General features: G+C 41.2%; 1 protein-coding gene across 14 annotated transcripts in view; it reads right to left on the bottom strand.

Annotated features, from left to right (window-relative positions):
- The window catches only part of TENM4 (teneurin transmembrane protein 4), a 1,543,936-nt gene that overhangs the window by 242,646 nt on the left and 1,279,253 nt on the right, over positions 1-22,037 (bottom strand). For 10 of the 14 annotated variants that reach the window (XM_077174070.1, XM_077174074.1, XM_077174077.1 and 7 more), the window contains one exon: positions 12,189-12,398. The exons of the other annotated variants lie outside the window; for them this stretch is intronic. In XM_077174070.1, coding sequence (XP_077030185.1) covers positions 12,189-12,398 — 210 coding nt within the window. The remainder of the gene's footprint in view (positions 1-12,188; positions 12,399-22,037) is intronic. 14 annotated transcript variants of the gene reach the window in all.

Here is a 22,037-nt window from a genome sequence, read left to right as displayed (position 1 = left end):
ATGACTGATTTTAAAACAAGATACCTAAATTGAGGTAAAATGTAGATCCTTCTGATAGTTTCATGTAGCCATTCAGTTTTAGAGAGAGAAGTTGTTTAAGGTGATTTGGGCAGGATTTATGTAAACTGAGTAGCAAGGAAAAGAGATGATTTACATTAAAAAATATCACAAGCAACCATCAAGTAGCAGTAGTTTTACTGCTGAAATGTGACTCTGGAGAATTTTTACAAAATCTCCACACTTGGCCAGGAAGGGTAAGGCAAGAAAGGGGCCAGTGTGAAAGTAGTAGTTTTAACCCGGAGTAATCCATGCTGATTTCTATTTCACCAGAATCATTTTACACCAGAAATATCCATACAGAATTCAAATACTGGCACCTCTGTCTAAAGCACTCATTTACCACCAAGTGCCCTTGTTTTACTCAGTGTGTTTGCAAGGATGAACCACTCTATCATTTGTATCAGTAAAGCAACTCCCACCCACATGTGCTTCAACCCCAGACTTGACTAATGCATGAATCTTTATGCTGTGCTCCTTATGAAATGCTGTGTCCTATCACGTTGCCACGATACTGCCACTAGATTTATGGCTCTAACTAAATCATCCGATCATACCACTTCTGTGCTGTGCTTCTTCCATTACCACCTAATGTATCAGAAGCATCGATTTTACACTTGCCAGCTTTTCTGCTGGAGCACTCCAAGGTCCTGCAGCACTTTATTACACCCCATGCCCACTCCCTGAGCTGTCATGCTAATGAGCCATGTGTCGCTACTTTAATTTTTCTGAAGTAGGTCACAAAGCTCAATTCTCCCCTCACGTGGGAGAACCTAGAGTCCAATTCCTGAGCCGTCATGGCTGGCTGATTTTGAATAGTGCATATGATGACAGGCTCTCATCTTACTGACCTGGCCACCACAACACCCCTTCCCTCCCAAATGCTGAAAGAAATATAGCCATTTATGGCTTCAGAATGCTTTTTCCTATTTACAGCATACTGTACTTACCAAACACCTAATATCTTGAGGTGTCCAAAATGCTGAAATTATAACCTACTTAACCTCAAAAATTCTGAGAGGCCAATTTTTATCTCTACAATTGGGGTCTTATTTCAACTGAAAGAAAATGAAAGACAGCATGATTAAGAGACTCAATTGTCAGGACACTTAGAAACACCCTGAGAACCTACAGAAATCTAGCAAAACAGAAAAAGGCTCAGATCCTCCAGAAAGGACCAATATATTTTATGACCTGCAGGTATGAATCCCTTCCAACTCCAGGTATTTTATGATTTCTATCAATTTACTGCCTTGCCAGGATATCAGTTAGGAAAGATAAGAAAGACAAGAGGTTAGATTAGCAGCTTTTAGGTTACCCTGAAAGGTATCTCAAAGACACTTGTTACATTTTGCAAGGTTAATTTCTGAGTAATGTTGCTGTCCTAAGACGTAAAAGAATAGGAACAACTAGGCGGTAATTAATGAGGGCCAGTCCAGCCTTTTTATTTTGACCATTCCTACAAATAAGGCTACTTGGTGTTTGAGACCCTTGATGAGCAAAAGATTTGGGTCTCAGTAGCTTTGCTTGTTTTAGAATTTTAAATGGCATGTAGCTGGGGAGAAATGCATCAACCACCATTCTGTTAGCAACTGTTTTCCACATACATTTGTGTTTTAGTGGTAGAAAGTAGTAGATGAAGATATCGAGGTCTCTGCCATTTGGTAGAGATGTCCCGGCATCACCATCCCTGGAAGTGTTCCAAAGGTGCTGCATGTGGTACCTGAGGACATGGTTTAGTGCAGAACATGATAGTGCTGAGTTAACGGTTGGACTCAGTGACCTTAGAGTATTTTCCACCCTTAATGAGTCACTGCACCTATGAAGTAACATGGAGTCACATAGCCCACGTGTAACGTGGGTCTTTTGGCCTACCACTGCTGTCTTTAGTGAATGGCTGCACATTTTCATGGTACTGTGACATGTCAGTATTAGCTGACCTCTTGTAAACAGAAATACCATATACTACATCTGAATTTTATCACCTTCTGTCATACAATATTACATTTTATCTTTACACTTTTGCTACTTTATATGGAAAAGGCCTCAACTACTAGGCTGCCATTAACAGACCTAATTATTACATGGAAAGAGAAAAAACATCTACTAAATCTTTCCTGTTAAAAGTGAGGACAGACTGAGAAGATGTGTTACAAAAAGGCTGACTAAACTTTGCAGCATCACCATCCCTTACCTCCAGAGACAGAGCATGTGTTAAAAGCTAGCAGTAAAGCTCTGAGACACTACGGATTTATCAGCTGAATGGAGAGGGAATACAACAGTATTTTTCATAATCAGTCTGAAATTAAGAATATTAAAATCTCCAAAACTTCTAAGGAGCAAACAATAGCGATTATCCCCCATTTTATTTATGTAAGAGTCCAGCACCAGCATTTAGGTCACTTGGCCAAGGTCACCAACTGTAACCAGCCATCAGTTTTTTGACTGGTGTTGACTCCCACTGCACTACTTACTACAAAATACAGACCTTGCAGATGTAGATTCTGAGCTAATGCCAATCATGCTTTTAAAGCACTATGCCAGCTATTCCATCTCTCTTGGGGGCTTTTTTCTAAATTCATATGGCAGGACTCAGAAACAAACAAAACCTTTAACCCTTCAAATTCTGGTGTTTTCCAAATTTACATCAAACTGAATTTTTAAGTTGGGTGTGTACACTGGGGCTTGTGGATCCCAAAGCTTCAACCCAACTGACTCCTAAAGAACTGTGACAGTCTTTCATACAAAGCTCTTCATAACAAAGGTTCCTTCTGTGCCATAACTGCCCGTCACATCGGCTTTACTACCAAGAATGGGCACTATGGGCTTGGTCCTGCTGTTAAGACACATGGTTAAGGACTGCTCTCCCTTGAAAAAATACTCTACTGCTTTGCACCCAGGTACACATGGGAAGCAACTTCAAAGGATACACCATGGCTTATACACACACAGCAAGAAGCTGCATGATCCTCTCATGTCATATTTCAAGTATCATTTTTCAGAAAAATCACGCTGGATTCACAAAAAACACTTTTTCCTCTGAATTACTGACACAAATATTTTTTAACCTGATCCTTTCTCTTTTACTCAGAGCCTCAAAAGCTTCCACCCAAAATACCTAAAGCTATCATTGCTTTAGCTGAAAAATTTGTTGGGGTCACATGATGGTTTGAAAGCTGTGGTTGAGATTAATAGTGTGTTACAATAAACACAGTGAATAATGCAAAGCACAGAAACTATGGAGGAGGAAGTGGGGGGGGGATACATCTTCTGAGGCTATGCAGTTATTGGATGTTTAGTTTGAAAGAACACACAGGTCAGAGTGAGACTTCTGGCATCTTCTCCCTTACAAATTAATCACCAGTTCACAGTGACCAGCAAATTTCAGCTTATAAATAAAGTTCAAAGCCCCCAGGTCCTCATTTAAAAATGGAGACATATGGCTTGCAAACAGCTAATGGAACAAGCCTTCCCAAAGTTTGAGCTCATTCCCAACTGAGAGATCCATTTCACAGAAATAACACAGTGCAGCCATGAGTACATGAGCTTCAGACTTCCTTCCTGTATTTTATAATACACTTCTCTGCACTTCCACAGCAGCTTTTATCTGGTGAGTGGAAAAAGTTCTGATGAACATCAGTTATGACTTTTCAAAGTGTAGAAGGCACTGCAGGAACTGAGAACATATACAGACCCTCAGCCACACAGGCTTCAGCTCAGAGATGATACTTACCCAGAAACAAAAAGTTCAATGTTGTGCACGGAAAAATCTGAAAAGATTTAGAAAAAAGATTAGCTTACTCTCTGAAACCTGATGTCTGCAAGTTTGGAGCCACAGGTCCCTTCTTGTCTACTTGTTCACCATAGTGTAAACCATGTCTAGTTGCAGTAATAGCATATAAATAAGAAAGCCGTTCAGAAGGATACCAAATCCTAGGGTTTGCTATAGCTCTCATTTGCAACTGAGAAAACTGTGGTTTAAGTTTCGTATCTGAGAAGCCTGTGGCAGAAATCAGAAGGCTGAATTCCTAGTACACACTCCAGTGCCTGGACAACTCTGCCTTCAATGTTTTGTTCTTCTAAAGCTGCCCTGAAAGCATTTTTTCCATACAGAAGCTACTGCTTTGGGGGCTTTGTTTCATGTTAGTCACAAATCTCTCAGTATAACATCAGGTAGACCAAAACACTGGCAGTCCTGCAGTGAAAAAGCATCTAATGGGCCATAAATTAATGTTTCATTTCCTTTAATAGTGTAATGATTAATTCCTTCTTCAGAGCAAGATTTTGTTGTACATTTGATAGTTACATTATAAAGAAAGAAATGGGGTTTTTTAATGTCAAAAAGGATCAAAGCCAGAACACTGCTATTTTTGTTTGTGCTCTTGTATCTTGACTCTTCAAACAGTTTTTTGTCCCCAATTTTGTAAAAAGGTAAAAAAATCTATCTCAGATGAGACCTTGCACAGCTTGTCAAGTTTCGACCCACAGTGAATTTTTTTTGCAGATATAAACCCCTGAAAGTAGGGGTTTCTAATGGAAATGCTGACATAACCTTAACTATACCAATGCCGCTGTAATCTCAGGTTACCAGGAATATTTCTGCTGCCAATTCCATTTAACAAGTCTGAATGCATATAATTTGTTCCAGTTGTCTTTCCTTGGAGTGGGGCTCCTTTGTGCACACTTTCCAATGTGGCTTGCATTAAAAGAAAGGAAAAAAACCTCCTACTCCTATGTAAATTCATATACACACTGATACGGCTTTATCACAGCTAAAAAGCTATAAATCTGCTTTAACTGATTCAGTGTGTTCCTTGGCCTGGAAAGGTGACTTGCCTCATTGCTGCTCTTCACTGAATGTGACAATCATAACTTTGCTTTATTCTTTCTGAGATATTTATTCCTTGCAAAAAAACCTCCCAAAAGCCCCCCAGCTGCCTCTCTGTGTATTCATACTATCCCCTCCTGACCAAGGGTCCCTCTGATTGAGCCAAAAGGATTTGAGCTGGGTCAGGATTTGCCCCTGGCTATGCTAGGAATCTAATCCAAATGCCTCCCACTGATACCAGTGATAAGAATCTAGTCCTATAGCAAATGATTTGCTTCTCACCTTTGGCTCATCCTGAAGCCAAACAATTGCCAGGTTAAACAAATATTCTCAGGATGCAAAGTGAATTCACAAAGCAAGAGCTTAAGGGATAGCAATGTAAGTGGGCACATCTAGAGCCTCATGTCCTCGGAGAGATCTGCAGCTCACACACTGGCATTTCTCTGATCTTTCCTCATAGAAGAAAGAGTGAAACAGGAGGAACAAAAACTCAACAGGATGGCTCCACTGCTCAGTGAATAAGAACAGGAATAATTCATGATCTGATCCTCCTCACAGCTACCAGTTAACAGCTTCTTACTTGATCTTCAGGGTCTAAAAGGCAAGAGCTGATGCCTGGAAACTCAAAACCTCAACCTTGTTTTCATCTTTACATTAGAGATAAATTCAGAGGAATGATGTGAGGACAAATTTTCAAATACGTAAGTAAATTTTTGGAAGGTTTCAGTGAGTTTGAGTAGGCATCAACTGTGAAAATCAAGCCAAAATGGTCATCTCCACTCTAACCCCTCAGGCTTCTGGGGACCCATAGTCAAGACACAGCTCTAGCCACACTGAGTGCAAAAAGAGAACTCTCTTCAGGATGACTCAAATCCTGGTGGCTTGAAATGTCTCTGTCTAAATTGAAAGCTTATGGTTAATAAGTTTATTGTTTGTTTTCTGCTTAAAATTAAAAGAGAGGAATTAAGGTTATAGTTTCTCAGGCTGAATTCTGAGCACGTTCCTAAATTAGAGGATAAATTAATTGAAAAATTATGTAAAACTGATTTTCAAAATGCTTTTGTTGAAGCACCTCATCTAATCATCACTACTGTTTTAAAAAATATAATTTTATTAAAGAATATTTTTAAAAGTACTGCTAAACTAAATATCTTTTAAACCTTTCTTCTCCTTAGGATGTTTTTACTAAATTTATGTAGTGTTGAGGAGGAGAGGAGGGGGAGGAGGGTGATGATGTTAAAAAAGTTTTAATAGGAAATGCAATAACAAAGAATATTTAAAACTTTTTAAAAGACACTTGGAAATTGATTGGTTATATCTTCCAATTCCTGTTTCCCTTCTGTAATTATGAATTACCATTATGAGTAACACTGACTGCTAATGGACTCTGCAAATCTCTGATAAAGGATGCAGAGATTAATTGCTATTCTTACTTAACACACTTGCTTGAGTAGTAAAAAAGAAGCAATTGAAAGCACTGTGCAAGGACAAAACACAGCAAGAGAATAGAGCCTCTGTTCACAAGCTTTTTTGGAAAGAAAAATGAAAGCTTTCCATAAAAGAAAACTGAATTTAATTGGAATTTATTGTTAGTTTTTAGATGAGAAAAATATCAATTATTCAGATTACATTATCAAAGGTTCTTTTGCTCTCCTCAGTCAGATTCCTGAAAATTCTCCACTTCTAAGACACCTCACATGATACTATTCCTTCTTCAAAATCCTTTAATATTCAGAGTCTTTTGGCCTCCCTGCTGCAGTTTGATCTCTCTGTACTTTCAGTCCTAGTGCTGTGAACACCTAACCCTGTGCTTGAGCAGGACTCGTACAGCTGCTGTGTCTGGATTTGGGCCCAAAGATCAGAGGAGCGCTGCCTGATGCGGAGCAGGCTGATGCTGCATCCAGCCTGCCAGTGGTCACACGGGGCTGCTGAGCGATCCGAGAACAGCCGTCGCTGTGCGGCACACTCTGCAGCACCAACCACACCACGGACACAAAAGAAATAAACACTGAGCGCTCACAGACCCATCAAAAACTTTCAGCAGAAAGTGCCCTGTGTTTCAAGAAGATGACTTCCCTCTAGATCCTGAGAAAATCCAGCCAGAGCAGCAGCAGTGGCACACGATCTGGTCAGTTACTGTAAATTGCGAGAAATGCTTCATTTATGTAAAATTGAACTATATGACAAAAAAAGATAAGGCTATAGGAGTCCCCAGCAGCCTTCTTACAAAGGATTTTTCTTCTCAAATCTGGGCCAAACCATTGAATAAATAGTGAGAAGTTCTTACTGAAGGATAGGTAAATTACTGAAGGGAGGTAAATTCCAAACAGTGATTGTATTTAACATCTCAAGGCTGCTTTTTAAAGCTTAAGAAAAAAAACTTTAAAGAAAATAGGTTACAAATCAGGAGGCCCAGATTTAGTCAGAAATGAAATGAAAATGAAAATCTTTGGGGGATTTTACTGCTTCAAATTGTCTAGCACTCCAAACAAGAAAAAGTAGGAAAAGCAATACAAGAACCTGTAGCTCATTAACTATGGGACCATGGATTTTGTTGGTCAAGCAGCTCATTCATGCAGATCCCACTGTGCAGAAGAAGCATGGTGTAGATGCTGGGGGCAAGCTGATCCTGATGTGGTTTATTTTCCACCAAAATCATGGATCATAGAGAAATTGCACACGTCTCCCAGGATTTAACCTTAGGATATTTATGCATGCACTCAATATAGATTTCCCTCCTTGTCCACTGCCAATGTAACCTGTGCCAAGGTAAGGGCTGCACCATCCATGCTTTATGCAACTTTTAACCCTAGTCTTGGAATTCAAAATGCAGTAATACTGAGAATTATGCCTGCCTTTCTCCTCTCCCTCTCCTGCAGCAGTGTCACTTTGGGTGACTGGCATCATGACCTTCCACTGTTGTTTCTTCTGTGAAAAATGCCCTTAGTGGTAGAAAAGGTGCAAAACTGGTTAAGCAGTGGTGAGCCACAAGTTTTTGTAATAGGGATGTATTTGAGGGAGAAACCAAAGAAACTGGGGTACGTATATTCAGAGGTGGGTGATAAGACTCCAAACTGTATTAGATTCTTCCCAGTGACTTTAGTAGATGTTACCTTCAGTAGCACCAAAGCAATTTCTAGGACCAGAGAGTCAGTTTTAGATATTCTTACAATTTACTGGTATTGCTTTACTTCTGTTAGAATTAATTAAATTCCATGCTCTGGTCTCAAATATTGTGTTAGTATTTGAAAATACTAAAATACCCCAAACCAGAGGTGATTTGGGATTTTGTGGCTCCCATGTGCAGAGGCTGTTTTAAGTGACTACATCCAGTCTCCCTGATACAATCAGCTTAAGAGAAACACAGCAGACCCCACCAAATGACAAAAGCACACTTCTCATGGAACGCCTGCTCACCGATGGAGGAGTTGAAAGATGTCACACATTTCGGCTTTGACTATGAGGCAACACAACCAGTGTTGGAACTTGGACGTCAGCTTTCCACAGATTTTATGTATCTTTCCAAATCCGGGCTTTGTCACTCTGTACAACAGTCATCTCCCTACCTCAGAGATGCACCTGCTAATGTCCCCAGTGCCACAGCTGTGGATGCTGAAGGGACATGGGCAGCAATGGTCAGGCTGATGTGCTCCTCCTGAACACCATTCCCTACAGGCACTTCATTTTTTAAAATGTATTTTTCATGTCATTTACTGGTTCAAATGGAAGAAAGCTGCCACTAATGAGCTAAGCACCCACATCCACAGCCCTCCTTGGCTAGTCCTCCAACTTTCTCAGCTGGCCAAGATCCTCCCTATAGCCCCACTTGTTCATGCCTCTTCTCCCATACCCTTGTCAGGGACTGAATGTTCTGATCAAGCACAGCAGTTGTTAAATTTCTTAGTACAACGAGATTAAAGATTGGATGCCTTCAGAGAGTTCTGACTTCTCCCGTGTCCTACACATATATACCTACACACCAGTATAAAAAGAAACTTGAAAAACTAATTAGTGTTTCTTAATGTCCACCAAGATAGCACACATCAGCCAACTTTTAAAATAGTGCTGAAATCCTAAAATCAGGAAATTTTAAGGTTTCTGAAGGGAAACATCCTGAGATGTTTCAGAGAGACAGGGCTGTTTAGTCTGCAGATTGGAAGGCGTGTGACCTTTTGATGCTAAAATGGGGATTATAAGGAAGATGGAGAGAGACTTTTTACAAGTGCTTGTACTCACAGGATAAGGGAAAATGTTTTTTTCACTGAAAGAGGATAGATTTAAATTTCATATAAGGAAGGAATTATTTATTATGAGAGTGATAAAGCACTGAAACAGGTTACCCAGTGAAGCTGTGGCTGCCCCCTCCCTGGCAGTGTTCAAGGCCAGGTTGGATGGGGCTCTCAGCAACCTGGTCTAGCAGAAGGTATCCCTGCCCATGGCAGGGGTTTGGAACAAGATGATGATTAAAGGCCCTTCCAATACAAAGCTTTCTAGGATTCTCTGAAATGGAGACATTCACACCTTAGTTACGTTGGGTAGTTTTAGGTAAAAAGCCTTCTGGACTTGACATACATAAAAAGAAAAAATGAAAAGGTCCAAGTCTGAAAAATCTGTTTCTTTTTCCTTAAAATCATGTGCCTGCTAATATAATAGGTACAATAAAAATTTGGACTTTCAATGTCCTAAATTACTTAGAAATAAAGAAAATCAAACCATGGTTTGTAACACATCTATCACAAAACTTCAAGCCCTATAAGATGCCCATTATTTATATACATATTAGCTGGTTCCAGCCTGCATTTGAAAGTTTAGGTGGACATTTTTCTGGAAGTGTAAAAATAATATCAGGGACAGTATTACCTTTCTGAAATAAAAGGAATTTAGATAAAGAATAGCCTACTGTATATTAAAAAAGTAGCATGTTTCTTAATCTCCATGTGCATTATATTTGCAATTTACATGGGGATTTGTAACAGCAGTGCTGCTCCCTGGGTGTTACTTACTTTGGATGGACTTCTCTAAGGCTGAGTTTACACAGCTGTGGTAGGAAAACCTAGCCACAATCAATTAAAAAGTGCAACACAAATCCTTTGAACAGCATTCTCAGGCTGTCCTGCTGTTGAGACAGCTACTATTCTCTGAGAACGAGTGCTCTAACTGTATTAAACTTAGTCCTAACCAAAATAAGCTTTTACTAATTTTCACCATTTAAGGAACACAAAGACCTGCCTTTGTCATTTAAAATTTAAGCTGACTAAGCCTCATAGAAACAGAACATTAAAGAACTAAAGCAATTAAATCCATTTACAGAGGTCAGAAGAGGCTCTGGGTTTTAGGCATGATGGGCTTGTATGGTCCGTGGTTGTCATTCACATGAACTTTTAGATTATGGGTTGATAGGTGGCAAAGTGAGTCACCTTTGTTTTCCTCTTGATAGCAGAGTGACGCGGAGCTGATCCTAGCAGGTCACCAGTGTCCTGCCATTACCTGCACTTCTGATTACTGAACAACCAGAATAAGCAGGCAAATGAGACCCCAGATGCCTTGTCTTTGTGTGGGACATATTTATTACCAACCTACTGAATCCTGCACACAAAGAAGGCCTCAGGGAATGGAATATGTCTACAAGCTGATGCAAAAAGCACTGAGAAAAAAAAAAAAAAAAGAAAAAGGATAAATAAGCAGGCTGCTGAAAAGCCTGAAGTCTAACTAACTCATCAGCACATTGATAATCCACTGTGGACTTTGAACAAGGAGTTTTTTGGTTTTCAGCTAATTAGTAAAAGAAGAGATTAAGGTTTTTAATCTCTTGCTCTTTCTTCCCTCTTTTTACCTGGAGGGTGTTCATGTATGTGTACACATGTATTTCCTAAATGAGCAAAGAGAAAGTACATACATATACATTATGACGTGGAAAACATGAGGTGGAGTGTGAGTTAGGTTTTATTTCCAACAAGAGGGTAATTGACATTATTTCAGATTTCCATGTTCTGTGACTGCAAGCAGTCAGATGTGTGTGTGTTATAGGGTGGGAGGGGAAGGGGAAAGCTGAACAGAGGATATGAATTTTAATCAGTTTCCTGAATGAATACAACACTGTATTTCCCCCTACTCTCCTTAGGATGACAATTCAGAGGAGATAACCTTCTCCTTTGAAAAACCTTGAAAGGAAAGTTTGTTTTTACCATAACAAATGCAACAAAAGAAGAGGGAAGCTGGGAAAGGGAGAGGGCAGACAAATTAAATGTCAAACTTTCTCTCCTTACTTGAAGATAACAGCATACTAGGAAACCTTCTTAGAAGCTTAACATAAACGCAGTTAAGCTGTTGCCAGCTGCAGTAAACCTCTCTCTCACCTTTCTTTCTCTCTTTCAAGATATCTTTGAATGCCTTCTCCTTCATCATAAATCAGACCTGTGAGCAATTATCGCTCAAGCCGGATGGCAGCGGCCTGAGTGGCCACTGCTATTCCACTGCTGTAATCTGCACTTCGTCAGGTTACACTACCCTTGATGAAATTTCACATTTCTTTGCCAATGAGCGTTACCTCTCCGTTTATGACTCACTGTCTTTGCAACAGAGAACTGTGAATTTCGTTCCTCTCCTTGTAATTTGCTTAAGCATCGTGGACCATCCGGTGGTGCTGAGCACCCTCAGCAAGCCATCGGGGAGTCTCAGAGCATCCCAGTAGGATGTGGTTCTGCTGCTGTTCCTCAGATACTTCCCCTGAAGACACATTTCAGTGCCTCGGAGGGAGACTGGACACAGACACCCTCCTCTGGGACGGTGCTGATGCCACTACCAACTATCACAGGAACTCTTCGTGTTCGCCGTCTCCTTTCCTATCCATGCTGCCCTTGGGTGACAGGTTCTTCTCAAGTTCCGGCCCCGCCAGCCCCCAGGCTGTACCTCGACGCCCTCACAGAGAAGGGGAAAGCTCTTTGCCCAGTCTTTCAGCCAGAAGTTAATAAAATGAAAAAGCCAAACCACCCCGAAATTGCAGCCCCGCAAAAGGGAGCGGGCTCCAGCCGTCAAGTCACGCCAAGTCTGTGAGCGCTGCCCGGGTACCAAACAGGGTTGTGCACCGCGCAGCGTGCACGCACCTGGCACCGACCTGCCCAAAGCTGCCAACCTTTGTCAGGCAACTTTTAACTCTTTATATAAAACCCCCAAACCAACCCAAAGGGAACATCCGCTCTCCCAGCCATCCTACATCCCCGCGCAAGGCTGTCAAGACGGGCATAAAAAAGTAGGCAGAGAGAGAGAAAAAAAGAAAGAAAGAGAGAGCGAGAAAGTCACTCACCGTTGGCGGCGGCACAGAGGTTTCCAGAGCCACTTTGAACTAAGAATGACTGAGGGACAAACTCTTCCTCAGAGTCCGAGCCCGCGGCCGCCCGGGCCGCGCCGTCGCCCAGCGACCGCCCCGGGCCCTCATTGGCCGGCGGCGAGGGGAGAGGGGAGGGGGACTGCGAGCGGGGGGTGGAGGAGGCGGACGAACAGGGCAGGGGGGGACCTGCGGGCCACAGACACACACACAGAGAAGGGAGGGGGGGAAAAACACAGAAAGAAATAAAATGAACAAAAAAACCACGGCAAAACACGGACAGAGAGACAATAAAAGTCGAGCCAGGGCACCAGGGAAGGCCGCCCCCCCACCCCGCCGCCTGCCCCAGTGGGGCAGCCCTGCCTGAGGGGCGGCCGACTGCACGTATCTGACCCCATTACCTGCTGCCCCTCGGGCTGTTACGGTCCTTTAAAACTCCTGTCCTCCTAGTATCCATCCTTTAAAACTCGCATCCGTCAGGTTTTTTGTTGGGCTTTTTCGGTTTGGTTTGGTTTTGTTAAGATTTTGACATTGGCGAGAGCCCCTGATCCGAGATGCGCTTTGTTCCCACGGCGTGGGCGCTCACTGTCAATGAGTCGTACTCATTGATGCGGCCGCGCTCCGGATTACTAACGGGAAAGCTTTGCCCGACGTATTGTGAGGCGAATTATTTCAGATTTCAAGGGAAAAGTGTTAAGTCCTTTTGGGGATTGGTTTAACAATTCCCTTCCCTCTATTTTATAAAGCAAACGGCTCAAGACCTCCACCATGCAGGCAAGAGGTGGAGGAAAGGTGTGGACACGGCTGTGTGGGGTAGAAGCAACTGAGCAAACCACCACACTGATAACAGAGCAGAAGCACAGCTCAGACCAGCGTCGTTTCGTTGATTAAATGATGAAAAACACAACAAATAGGGTTCTAAGATTATATTTTATATAGACCTGTGCCTGACTGAGGAAGAGCTTCTAACTGACTGCAAGAAAATTTAATCAGGTACATGTAGGTTAAGTAGATCCAATTGGAAAAGCTTGCTATAAGCAATTAATGGTTATCAGGGTCTTATTCCAAACATATTTTGAAACAAAACGGGGAAGTCAGAAGTGCCAGACTGACAAAAAAAAAACTATCAGGCAAATGTGGAGGTCAGATATGTGCAGTACATCAATAAAAACAGGGGGAATATGAACACAGACATATAATACAGGACAATGCATTTAAACATGAACTTTTCCCCTTGCTACATTTGATCTGAACATCATAATGATTAATTTCTCACATTTTCCCAAATACTGAAATTTTATCATGCAAAATCCATCAAAATAAAAGAACAGTCAGCACAAGAAAATCAGCAAACTTAAAAAATCATCCGTTTTTATAAAAACACGTTTTGAACATTGCATAGCTCACAACATAGCTGTACAATATTTCTTAGTAAACACAACGTGAACACTTTAGAAACGGACACAAACCTAAAACAATAAAGTGGGTTTAACATTTAAATCCCCCAAAGCTGGTTCTGCATATATATTTCCTTCCACCTTGGTCATTAGTTTTTCTCATCACAAGCCCTTGGATGTCACCTCCTTGGCATATGCCAGTCCTATAAATTGCCAATTATAATCAGACAAGAAATTGTGGCATCAGAGGCAAACCCTGAGATCCAAGGAGAATACCGGACTGTACCTGTGCTTAGAGACACTTGTCACCTGAAGGAGAAAAGCCAGTGTTGGTTGAGAGGCTACACTCCCTTGTGTGAACAGCAGCCTGTGCAGCATGCAGACCACGAGCCGAAATTGAGCCCTGTGTGTTTTGTTACGATCAGCAGTGGATTTGTCTGGATCGCCTTCTTTCTGACAACCCTCCAGACAGACAAGTTCCTCCTTTAGGAATGCAGCTTTTAAGGAATCTGCAGCCCACTTCACACTCCCTGACCCTTTTTATGGTTCCAAGGCTGTAACCTTCCCATTATGCTAACTAGTGGTAGGAGCTGGAGACAGACAGGAAGAAAAAGGACCACATGCAAGTGGATGAGCACTGCTTTCCTTGTCACAGTCCCTGATATGAAAACTGAGATTCAGCTCTAATTCTGATCTGCTTTTGAAGAAGCAAAGTATACTCTGTGTCATCCTCTTTGTGGCAATAGAGATTTGATGAGCCCTGACGTAACAAAGTTTAAATCAGAACTTTGATTTGCTATGCTTTCATTACAAAACAGGGTGACCTGTATTTCTAATCCTGTGTAGTAGTCAGAGGCTGAATTTTGGAGTGCTGGTGACTGAAATGGAAAAAAAGTGTAAAATCAATGTCTTCCTGTAGACCCATACAGTTTTTCAGTGTACTTTGTAAGGAGAGGACAAATTTTTCCAGCCATTGAGAAAGACAGTCTAGATTAAAAATTTATTTCAAGCCTATGATTCATTTACGCAAATACCAGTGAAATGCATAAAAGGGAGTTAATGGTGTGGCTACCCAACCAAAAAAAAAAGTGGACAAGTACAGTAGAGCCCCAAAGCTCTCCCTGTGTTTTGTTTAGACAGTATGCTTGGCATAACTATACATGAATTCTGTAGTCTGGATGTAAAGAGCAGGAGCAGAATGAGCTGAATTTGGAATTGTAACCCTAAAAGCAAAATGTCAGTGCTTTTCTCAGTCCACATCACAAAGTTTCTGCCATTTCCACATGGTTGCAAGTTGTTGTGAGTTTCTTTTGGAAGGAGGTTTTCCCATCTCCCAGTATTGCAGTTTTGACAAGAATAAAATAAAAAAAAAAAAAAAATACCAGAACCTTTCTAATGGCAACTTTGGGTTTTAATCAACTTTGGGTTTTAATCAACTACACCATTGCAGAGTGCACATGAGATCCCATGGGCTTTCATGGTCGTTATGTGCACTTGCAGCAGTGTGAGAGCTGACCTTTACAAGGGCAGATTCTCCAAGAATTGTGCAGACTAACCACTCAGGCCTGTGCTGCTATGAAGGGCACTGGCACGTACCACCGTGCTCTGTGGAAAATTGCCTTTTGGGCGTGAATGACGGGGTGGATTCAACAGGAGCTGCTGGATGGAAGGTGTGCACTAGGCAGCTCTGCTGACAACAACCAGATATAAAATGCACGGGAAGCAAAGCGATACCTTCCTTTTTAGCAAGTCAACAAGGCTGTAAGGCAAGCATGTGTTAAGTTGTGGATCCTTTAAGAGAATTGCCTCCTTTTTTTCCTGCTTGGACAGAAAACCAAGAATTAAATCTGACCTTTTCACAAAAATTAAACCAAGAGAGAGACGAAAGCTACAAGTTTGTTTCCTTCTCAGACAAGTATCTCATTGAATTTACTGCAACTGCAAGTCCAAGTAAAACAAGCCCATAAACTTTCATTCCAGCTGCCAGAGCAAAATTTCTAATTGATTAGAGCAAAATGAATTTGCAGCAATACTGGGTTGCCATGGAACCTGAGCAAGTAGGACAACTTATTTTGCAGAATGTGCTGTTTCTCCTTCAAAAATACAAAACAGAAGGACTAGATAACACATTCATTATGTACAGTCTTGCAATTTGGAACTTTTAACTCAAAGAAAAACAAAACGGATTCCAAGTATGGGCCCCTTGGCATCCATTTGTAACAATCTTATATATCCACTTGAAGTGAACAGTCAAAATTATGTTCTTTGGACTTGAGGCAGGAATAATAGTCGTTGAATGTCTCTGTATGAATGATGTGATACTAGCACATATTCAGAGGAAAAGAGAACAGAACCTTGTATTTTATCTATGTGCCAGTATTTCAGATTAAAATTAAAAAAAAAATCATGGGAAGATATGTTGCAGTGTCTGGTAGATTTATGAAAGTACTTAGGAAACACAAACTTTGGAAATAGGTTAGTACAAAGAATCTGTTTCTCAACTTAACCGAGGAACTCTGCAATATTCAGGCAACTACTTTAAATTTAGGGAAGAGACGAGCAGAACAGACCCTAAATAGTTTGGGGAAAGTAAGACAAACAATAAACACGCCTTCATTTTATGCTGCACATTTGGCTGTAATATTTAAGAATTACTTTATCTCTCATAGGATTTGGCATTCAGAGATCAAGAGCTGATTTAAAACGGGTGTATTCATGCTAGTGTGAATAGAAGGGCTGCCAGAAATATAGAACATTCACAGAGATACTTCTAAAGAAGGTCAGTAAATTGTTTCATGGACTATATTCAGTGGATTATACTCATATGTTTGTAATTTGTCCCAAAAGAGGTTGAAAAAGAGTGGGTATATATAACGGCTGACTTCTCACAGAGCTGAAATGACAAGGCAACAGGATTTAATAGTGTTCAATATACCCAGAATGGTATTATCTGTGATCAATAAAGAAGTAGTATCAGCTTTATTCACCTGGTAACTTCTTCATCCAAGAACTTTTAAGGGCTTTACAAGCATTAGGTATGTAAACTTTGAAATAGTGTTATCAGATCTGTTGGGATCTGTTATCAGATTGGCTGATCCAATGGTCAGAGGGCTGGAACACTTGTGATATGAAGACAGACTGAGAGAGTTGGAGTTGTTAAGCAGGGAGAAAAGAAGACTCTGTGGAGATCTTCCAGCAGCCTTCTAGTACTTAAAGGAAACTTGTAAAAAAGAGGAAGTGTGACTTTTTACACAGGCAGGTAGTGATAGGACAAGAAGGAAGAGTCTTAAACTAAAAGAGAGGAGATTTAGATTAGATACTAGGAAGAAACTTTTCCCTGTGAGGATGGTGAGGGACTGGCACAGGTAGCCCAGAGAAGCTGGGGATGCTCCATCCCTGGAAGTGTTCAAGGCCAGGCTGGACAGAATTTTGGACAGCCTGTTCTAGTGGAAGGTGTCCCTGCACAGGGCAGGGGTGTGGAACTAGATGATCTCTAAGGTCCCTTATAGCACAAACCATTCTGGGGACAAGACTTACACTTCCAACAGATAAGTAAACTGAGGCACAGAGATGTGTAATAATTTGATTCAAAATCCTGTCATTTCCTGTACCTGCACGTTGTATCTCTAGCCACAGAAACAGTCTAAAATGCTGTTGTCACATTCAGAATATTTTTAATTAGCTGGATTCCCCCCATAAAGAAACAACAGGCATGGGCAATTGATTATAAAGTGATTGCAATTACCTCAGTACAACAACTGCAGTAGTTCTCACATAAGAACATTGGCATTAAGTCCTATCACTGACATTGCCTTTGTACCACCTTAAAATAGCAAAGTCTCTAACCAAGGTTAGAACTGGTGCACCAATGATGTTAAGGACCACTACAAACAAAAGACATCACAGTACAGCTCTGGCCTTTAGAATGAGGCTTTGCTTTGTGGGTTCACAGGAAGGCTGTGTAAATGATAGCGGAGTGTATTCTGTAGTGTGCTGGCTGAGTTTATTATCCTGTCAAAGGAAAGAGTGTAAACAGACAAACTTCTTTTAACTGTTTTTTATGTCTTCTCCTTACTTTACACAGGAATTTTGAGTGATCTGTACTGACATTGTTGTGAAATCTTATTGATCAATATTAATTTGTAGCTAGTCTTGTACTGGAGAAAACCATGACCTGCCTAAATAACCCTTAGGTACCTCTGTATGATAAAGGAAATAAATTAATAATTAAGTCTAACACTCAGGTAGTTTCATCTCAGAGTGTATCTGATTGATTAAAACCCCACAAGCATGAAGCAGTCCTGCAGAGCTGAGATCCTGTGTGAGAGCTATCCTTGCAAAGTAGCAAGCAGGGTGGGCACCAGGACATCCCTGACTGGTGACACATAGGATGAAGTGGAAAGGACAGTGCCCTGCCTGCACAGCAGTGTTTGGTTCCCTGCAGAATATAAAAGGCAGTGATTTGCTCCACTGCTATTTCAGGGCATCAGAGATCCTGCTGGACTGAGGAGAGAGGGAGAATATCTGCCATTTTGCTTTGCAAGGTGAAGGGGAATGTATACGAAGATGAGCCCAGCTTATCACATGTTAGAAGACTGGTTTAGCATCCAGAAGCCTCACTCCTTCAGAGATGGAGAAAAAAAGGAATTTTCCTAAGGGACAAACACCTTCATGTCTTTCTCATGGCAGCGTATCAAGCCTTTCTAGTGAACAGCAGAATACACCTCTGGAAAAAGTGCAAGCTGAACTAGCTGTCTGGTAAAATGTGTCAGTGAGTCATAGGAGTAAGGAATTGTTGTGCAGATTTATTGCTACTCTTTAACAATAGGTGGTCACAACATTCTTAGTTCAACAGGTAATATATATCTTGTGTTTAGAATTGATTAAAAAAGCAGTCTTGGAAAACTACTTTTAGTTATTTATATTTCCTCAATTTCCACCTGCACTTATGTTTATTTCAGTTAATTTAATTTCATGTATTTGATTTATAGCTTTAGAGCCAGAGGGGAAAAAGAATGAAACGAAGGGGACAAATGAATATCATCTTAACAAGAAAAACCTGGGCAGTTGCCATGTCGCTAAAATTAAGAAATGAGTAGTTGTGCCTAGAAAATGAGAAATAATCACATGCCCTGTATGAAGACTGGCATACTGGGGGGATAAGGGCCATGTGAGGTTAAGAAGGAATGAATAAATTCCCCTGGGCTGAAGTGGAGCATGAAGAACACATATTACATGGACTTCACCTGCCTTGTGGGTGATTTGTGTTACTCTTCCAAATTGTGTTTTTCCCCTCCACTATGCTGTGAAGATAGACAATGATTTTCTTTAGCCATTTACTAGCATTTTCTATTGAGGAAGTCAAAAAATCACTGTCAGCAGGGCTAGGAAGCATTTTTGTTTATACAGAGCAAACCTTGGTTAGACTCTCCTCCGGATGGAAAACCTCTAGATTGGCAGCAGCTCTGTGAGGAATGAAATACTGGGATATATAAAAGCATCACAGCTGAATGCCTGTTACCTGCCACTGTCCCAGCACAGATCTGGAGCGAGCATTTGGATCTTATGCAATTATCCCAAATGAAGCAGAAGGTAGAAAGGGACAAGAAACAAGGCAGACCTCAGATCTCCTTTCCCCCAGTAGAGGTTACTAACTTGACCCAAAACAGCAGAAAGCAATTATTGATTGAGCAAGATGGAGAGTAGCAGGGAGAAAATTGTTCCCTTCTGAAGCGCAGTTCCTCCATGGCTTGGGGTGCTCTGGAGCAGCACAGCCACACTTAGAATTTTTTGCCAACAGAAGAAAATAATACAGCAGATTTTCAGAAAATTACACGGGCAATTGCCCGAGCCAGATACTCAGTTTGCTGATTTGTAGGCACAACAGTAGAAGCAGATTGTGTAAGTTAGCTACATGATTTTCTACAAGATGCGTCACCAAGGCTCAAATTGTGCTCCTATTTAAAAGCACAAACAGGTAACATAAATTCCAAATATATGGGAGATTTCTTGTATCTTTTTCAAAATCAAAGAAGTAAGGATCAAGAAAGAAAGACTTTCTTCTGATAGAGACAGTATAAACAATCCTAATCACTGCAGAATATTTATATCATGCCTTGTAAAATATTTATGCAAGTAATTCACATCATCTAAAGTTTTTAGGAAAATGCGACCCTCTATTTATGGCTCAGCATTACAAATGCTTCTGCAGCTTTACTCAAAACCAACTTGTAAAAGAATAATGTAATCAGTAGGCAGTCTGATGAGCTGCCCGTGAAGTAGCCTCTCTCAGTCTGACACTAATGCTCTATCTGATCCAAACACCCAATATAAAGTATGAAGTTCTCTGCAAGTGATTACATGCAAATCTCCTAAAAGGTCCATTTTCCTGTATTTGATCACCAAACTGTAGGCTTTATGGAAATTGCTTTCTCTAAGCTTAGTGCTAACAAAATGGTTTACACTAGCCTTGGAGAACTCTCCCTGAAAGGCTTGGTCAAGGCAAAGAACTCGTTCATGCTCCTGCTATCCCAGCAGGAAAGAGTTATTATGCGTGGGCCACTGCAAGGCTTTTTCACCTGCCCTAGCAAATAAAATTTACAGAAATGTCATGCAGGGTGGTTGGCAGTAATTTTCTAAAATTAACCTTAAAGTAATGCCAGGAGACAAAATTATGGAGTGCTAGAAACCAACCAAAATCACATGATGTTAGAGCCATGTAACAGACAGCAAAACTAATTCATCCTACAGCCAAAGCGCCAAAACATCCACAAGTTCAGCTCCCGATCAGTGATACACTCTGCAACTGTCCTGGCCCCTGGGGATGGGTTCTAACACATATCTGTAAAACAGTACATGATGAGGCAAACTATGCTGTTAAGGAAGAAAACATGTATTTCCACCTGTTAACTAGATAATCACAAATAAGCATCTCTTGAAAGGAGTGAAGGTTGCAGTTTTTAAGAGAAATCCCAGAGCTGCTTGAGGAAACAGAAGGATAATGTGACATTGTGCAGCATAGTCACTATAGTGTCTCCCTACAGTCAGGGGAAATACAACCTTTATCTTCCAGCGGCCACTTTTTCTGTCTCCAGTTTGAGCTCGAATGTCTCATTTCTCTTCACTGGCTGTACAGGGAGCCTCGGTGATCCTTACTTGTGCATAAGTGAAAGTGTCATGAACCCAGGGTTTAATGTCTAGAATCTGCCTGAAGGTAAGACAATCTCACTGAGATGCTTTTGGCAGTGACAATTTGGGTTGCTCCATAATACAAAGGTGTAATTGGCCCATCATTTGTGCATTCTTGACACTTCCCTCCCAAGCTCAAAGACAAAGGTACAGTACACTACAGTACAGTACAGTAGCAATAGAATTGGTGATGAAACACACAGGCAGCTGGAGATAAATGTTTCGGGAAGAAAAACTCAGATGCAAGGCTATTTTATGCTTCTCTTGGGAAAAAACATAGTCTGCCTGAGTAAGTACAGTCCAAAGAAAACATAACAACTGCAGGTTCTGGCAAAGGGGTGATAAAGGTGTACGGCAGTGAGACCCTACTTGTCTAGGCATAAGTGTTCTGGGGAGGAAATTTGGGGTGACCCGAATGTTCCCTGAATAAAGAGACTGTATCTGTTCTGATTACTGTTAAGATTACTGCTGGCTTTGAATTTCTGCACTGCATAAAACAAATTAACTTGCTCAGCCTCTAACACTTACTGGGGCAGTCTCCTCCTAATCCCAGTCTTTATCCCCATGAGGGTTGGAGGCTTGCATCCTTAAAGTTGTATGGGACCTGTTTTCCAGTCACTGTTAATTCTTATATTCTAGCCAAGCTCCCTGATTTTTGGAGGACTTTTTCCGCAGTGCATGATTTCAAAGTAGGCAAACAGCCCTTCCTGCAACATCAAAGAGTCATGGTTCAGAAGATCACTTTCTTTCTTCAGCTGAGAAAGAGATCAAGGCAATTTGTGCTGAAAGACTCTTCTTAGATGAACTTTTAGAGGGATCTGATTAAGAGGAAAGGTTATTTTCCATCACATTGTATGTGAGCTAGCCCTGGGGATCTGGAGTTGAAGACAGTGGAAAGTGTGAGGCTTCTGCAGAAGGGGAAGCAGGATGACTGCCCCAGGATGGTGCTGAGACTCAGTCCATGTGCTCCAGACACCAGCAGCAGAGCATGGTGCTGTGTTCAAGGGGCTGCAGCCCTACTAACACTTGTGCTCAGCGCTGTGCTGCCATGTGCAGCCTGCAGCACCTCTATGGCTCATGTCTGCAACCAGGTTGACAGTGGGTGTTAATCCTTTCCAACTTACTCTGAGAGTAACTCCCCACTCTGTAACCTGGGAAAGAACTCTTTCAGACCTGTCTGATCTGATCCTTATGTGTCAGACTCTCATTTGGCATCCACCTCATACTCCTGAATGCATCTGAA

Source organism: Agelaius phoeniceus, chromosome 2 (assembly GCF_051311805.1).
Source record: "Agelaius phoeniceus isolate bAgePho1 chromosome 2, bAgePho1.hap1, whole genome shotgun sequence".
NCBI lineage: Eukaryota > Metazoa > Chordata > Aves > Passeriformes > Icteridae > Agelaius > Agelaius phoeniceus.
This window is presented reverse-complemented; position numbering and strand designations above follow the sequence as displayed.